The sequence below is a fragment of the Diospyros lotus genome, chromosome 12, assembly GCF_014633365.1.
Source record: "Diospyros lotus cultivar Yz01 chromosome 12, ASM1463336v1, whole genome shotgun sequence".
Lineage (NCBI taxonomy): Eukaryota > Viridiplantae > Streptophyta > Magnoliopsida > Ericales > Ebenaceae > Diospyros > Diospyros lotus.
Window position 1 is genome coordinate 28,071,451 of NC_068349.1, and position 5,355 is coordinate 28,076,805.

A 5,355-nucleotide genomic window follows, 5' to 3' on the forward strand; every position below is an offset into this window, starting at 1 on the left:
ACTCGAATTCAAGTATTTCTGTCTCTTATTAACAAAAATGTTATTACAAAGGATGTTTTTGATTTAACTGATGAATGACGAATTACCAATGTGTATGTTTTACATTATATATTTTTGATTTAACTATGAATGATGAATGTGTATGTTTTATATTATATGTTTGTAATATTTATTTATTTTGTTAGAAGTGTCAAAATTGCACAAAGTTATACTTCTTTCTTTCATTAATTTATTCTTTTAATTTTTGTGTAAATGGTATTAAAATTAGATAAATCATAATAAAATTTAACAGTAAATATTAAAATAAAATATCATTACAAGTTATACATAATTCAAAATTATAATTTACGAATTACAACCATAAACAACAACAACAACTATAAACAACTTGGTGCTATAAACAACAACTACACAACAACTATAAGCAAGCTATAATTAATCCGAAGTGAATTATCTTTTTAGAGGAGATGTACGAGATGTGGACGCTCCAATATTATCAACATCAGGATGCTGAGAACCTAGAATATTATTCACCCCAAGACATGTCTCCCTCCATGCATCAGTAGATACAGGCTTAGTACTTGATATCGTCTGGTTGATAGCATATAATGCTAGTCGATTACGCTGAAATAAAAATAATTATATTATTTTTTTTTAATTTAAATAAACTAAATTCAATAATAACTTAAATATAATTTATAAACTTACTGATTCAGCAAAACTGAGCATATCTTTTGCACCTCTATCAAAACTGGATCGATGTATAGGATTTTGTATAATTGGATGTGTAATAGCTTCATACCACGTTAAATATTCAGGTGTAAAATGCCATGAAAATTTAGAATAATTACCACGTCGACGTGGTGGTAATAAATGCATATGCCATCGATTCCAAATATCATCAACAAATGTATAAATTACCCGATATGAAGCTGTATCCAAACCTCGCCTAGCTTCAACATGTGATAATGGGGGTGGAGGAATAGTTTGCACATGTCCAAATTGTCGTAAAACTCTCTCAAGATGATATGGTTCTATAATATTTTCACATTTCAGACAACCTGAGAAAAATATAATTTGTGGAAGTGGATGTTGTGCCTGAACCCTCCCATACGGCGTCCAAATCAACTGTAAATATTATTTAGTTTAAAATGTAATTTTATAATATATTAATTAACTTACAAATCATATATTTGATAAATACCTCATCCGGTGATAAATCATCAAGCTACTCCCTAATAGATTGTAAAGAATTAGTATCACGAACAGGTATCCAACGGAGAGCTCGTGGCTGATCGTCACTATATAACAAGTTACATCTAATTCTAGTAAAAGGGAAATGCTCATACACCCATGCCTGTAAATTTAATATAAATAATTATGTTAAATATATATAAATATATGATATAAAATTATAAAATTAAAATAATTACCTCAAGTAAGGTAAGATATCCAGCAATACTCCTCACCTCTCGTCTAGTAGCAATGCCGAGCTATCGATACAAATATGCGAGACATGCAGCTCCCCATGCATAATTACCGATCATACTTAAATCATCTAATAATGTCAAATACGCTACTGAAACTAATGTCCCACTCTTATCTACAAATAAAGTACAACCTAATAAAAATAACAGATATGCTCTACTAATATGTTCAATCTCTTCATTAGAAACCTCAGTTGGTATATGCATAAATGTTCTTCAATCTAATTTTACAAATGCTCCTCGATTCTCTCTAATTTGTTGTGTTGCTACATTTAATGAAACCCCAAGTAACCTACATAATAAATCACTAGCTTCACTAGGTGTCAACTGATGAGGCACAGATACAGATCTTCCTATTACTGGAATCTTCAAATAGCAGCAACATCATATAATGTTATACTTATCTCTCCAAATGGTAAATGAAATGTATTAGTCTTAAGCTGCCATCTCTCTGTAAATGCTGAGACTATAGCATGATTTATATATCGATAACTACACTCTATCAATGGTGACAGACTAGAACCCATAACAATATCACGAACACGAGGCTGATTATCCAATGGCCATTCAGGAATTTTAAGGCCATGATTTCTACATTTTAATATGCCTCTTTCTTGTTAAAAAATTCAAATACCTAATTATTTAAATTATAAAAACTTGCAATAGGTAATTATTTAAATTATAAAGATAAATATTAAAAAAATTAATATAACTTACCTCTCCTGCCCATATTGCAAATGCAACATGATTTTTAAAACTTTTTAAAATAGATCTATCACTAGGGCCCCCAGGTAATGGTTCAGAAATATCATCCTCGTGCTGAGAGGAAGATGGTTGATCCGTTGCTTCCCCTTGATTAGGGTTGGGATGCTCCTCAACTGGTGTCACATAATCTGCTACTGGCTCTTCTACTGCCTCTAAAATATTCGGTTCACTAGAACTCTCGATCCTCTTTCTTTTTCTAGTTAACGCAGTAGGACGCTCCCGAGAAGAAGAAGACTGGCGAGATTAAGAAGCTTCACCTCTTCTTCTACCACGTACCATATCTACAAAATAACACAAATAAAAAATAGCACGTAACTACAAAATAACACAAAAAGAAAAAATAGCAGGTATCATAACTACAAAATAATACAAAAATACAAAATATTAAACAGAACATTACAATAAAAAAATTATTAAACAAAAATTATTGTACCATAGGAATCCATGTTTCCCGAACTCTAGAGTTCGAGCATCACCAGCTTTCCTGAACTTTAGAGTTCGGGAAAGTTGGTGTTTCCCGAACTCTAGAGTTCGGGCAACAACAGCTTCCCCGAACTCTGGAGTTCGGGAAAATCAATGTTTCCCGAACTCTGGAGTTCGGTACCCAAAAATATGTTAATATAATTATATAAAATATTTAATATGTTAATATAATAATTATATAAAATATTTAGTTGGGAAAATCCATTATTAGATTTAAAAAATTAAGTAAAAAAATATATATTTGCTTGTATTAAAAATTAAATTATTCAACTCCAATACCTAAATAAAAAATTAAGTATAAAAAAATATTAATTAGCACTATTTAATTAAAAAATTAAGTTTTTTCAAATATTTGTATAAAAAATAAAATAAAAATTAAGTATAAAAAATATTAATTAGCAATATTTAATTAAAAAATTAATTTTTCACAAATATTTGCATAAAATATAAAATAAAATAAAAATTAAAAAAAATTAAAGCGCAAAAGGGTTGGGCCGCTCCCGAAACCTGGGTTTCAGGAGAGGTCCAACCCTCCGAACCCTAGGGTTTGGAGGCGCCAGCCACCTCCGAAACCTGGGTTTCGAAGGCATCGCATGCCTCCGAAAGCTGGGTTTCGGAGGCGATGGACGCCTCCGAAACCCAGCTTTCGGAGGCGAGGGACGCCTTCGAACAGCCCAATCGAACCCAAAAATCATGTTTGACATTAGATCGAACCCAAAAATGATGTTTCTTGACATTAGCTCACTGATACAACCCAAACAATAAAAAATGTAAGTAAAACTTACCTCAGCAAGCGCGCACAGGCTGTAAAGAAGGCGACGGCTGCGAGTGTGGTGTAGGGAAGTTTCAAAGGAGAGTGGAGGTTGAGAACGACGGTGAGGTGCAGCAGGGAGGTGTATTTGTATGAGTGAGGGCAAATTTGGAATATAGTTGGCTGCAACAAGTAATAATTTTGGCTACGAAGAGTAATTATTAAATTTATTTTAATTATAGGTGCGAAGAGTAAAAAGCTAAGAATTTTCCTTCAAAAAGATTGTACATATTTATTGGGTCATTAGAGCGCAGACCATTGGAGCTTTTGGACACCTATACAATGGCAGGGGATATTTGCAGCATTGTAGTAAAGTTAGAGAATTTACAACTTCTGCAATAAGCCTAAAGGGGAACCGACCTCAGTTTTCCCTTCATTTTTTGGGATTATGCAGATGGGTGACCATCAATTTAATTATGACGTTTCTTTGCATCTTGCCTTGAGAATACAATGTTAAACGAACGTTAATTCACTGCCTTCTTTCCAAAATCGTCATGTCCGTATGAAGGCATCTTAGGTTTTGACACCTCGATCCCGACTGCCATTGCTTAATCCTTATCCAGGCGCACAACTTCATGAGCACATGAATACAAATCAAGAGAAGAATGGCAGACGAAGCTACAGCCCGCAGAGCAAACCTTTCGGGTGGAGAATATACAACGAGGCACGCACAATCCATAGCTATGGAAATCCAACTCAAGTTTTCCAAAAGGGCCTTCACCAATACGATCTTTCTCTCGTGCCCTGCACTTATTCTGCAAATAATCCTTAAACAAAGCAAACCCACGATTAAAAATGAAGTAGACGACCGGCCCCTGTACCCGTACCCGTACCCATACCCGTAAGAGACCCACTTTCCCCCGACAGTGAGCGTCTCTTTGCGACACACGCAGGACGTGCACTCCCCAGAAAGGGTTGAGGACGCCAAGGCGTCGAAACCTGTATAGTAAGGCAGGATGATCGAATCGACGTATAAACTCGCATGCAAAATCCCGGAGATTGTCGATGCGTTGTAGATAGCGTACTTGAGGTCTCGTTCGGCCGCCATGCAGTCGACGGCGATGGCGGAAATCTGGATCAGCTGCAGCATGGAGGGGCCGATGCATGAGAGTGGAAATATGGTGCTAATCCTGCGTCCGTTGGAGAGTGCCAAGAGGGTCATCGGTAGGGAAATGGGGCCGTTTGGTAGCATGAATCTTCTTAGACGTTGGGCAGAAAAATTACGAGTAACTTTCCAGTGGAATAAGGTTTCCAGCAACATAGAGATTAGGGTTGCAAAGTATGAAGCTATGGAGAAAGAAGCTACGAGAATGTCAACAGAAGGAGGGTAGTTACTTGGGTTGCCGGGGCTGTCGCAGTAGTAGTGAAAAGGGCAGTTGATGGGATCCATGGTCTCTTCTAATTGCCACCTCGTACATTTGAAGAACAATGATGCACGGGCGGCGGCTTCATTATTCTCTTCTAATTGCCAGTTAATCATTGATCTCTCTCTCTCTCTCTCTCTCTCTCTCTCTCTGAAATTATATTATCCTCTCCTAGATATATAACCTTTTCTAGCTATCCTTGCGTGAAGATCGATATATATCGCTGTTATAAAATGTTTGACGGAGGCATGAAGATATGTATACTCCTTAATTGGTCTAAGGTATACATGTAGTGGCAGTTGAGGTGTTATAAATAAGCAGGTGGGTTGGTAATTGTCCCTTCGGAAGCAATTTAGGGTGGGGAGTAATTTCCAAGTCAAGCAGTTTGGTGGGTGACTACAATGGGCTTCTATAATAGCGTCATCAATTCATGTATATAAAATAA

General features: G+C 35.8%; 1 protein-coding gene across 2 annotated transcripts; it reads right to left on the reverse strand.

Annotated features, from left to right (window-relative positions):
- Positions 1–370: 370 nt before the first annotated feature.
- On the reverse strand, positions 371–5,128 carry LOC127814091 (uncharacterized). Of its 2 annotated transcripts, XM_052355348.1 has the most exons (4): positions 3,521–5,128; positions 1,205–2,533; positions 709–1,128; positions 371–624 (listed from the first exon to the last, which is right to left on the reverse strand). In XM_052355348.1, the coding sequence occupies exon 1, from the start codon at positions 5,024–5,026 to the stop codon at positions 4,016–4,018; it is 1,011 nt and encodes a 336-aa protein (XP_052211308.1). In that variant the 5' UTR covers positions 5,027–5,128; the 3' UTR covers positions 371–624; positions 709–1,128; positions 1,205–2,533; positions 3,521–4,015. The 2 variants fall into 2 exon arrangements, with proteins under 2 accessions (XP_052211308.1, XP_052211309.1); XM_052355349.1 differs by having other exon boundaries at positions 709–2,533.
- Between the last annotated feature and the right edge of the window lie 227 nt (positions 5,129–5,355).

What these genes read in the sequence shown, in the direction of transcription:
- LOC127814091 (XM_052355348.1), bottom strand. Translation starts at nt 5,026, where the DNA reads ATGATTAACTGGCAATTAGAAGAGAATAATGAAGCCGCCGCCCGTGCA.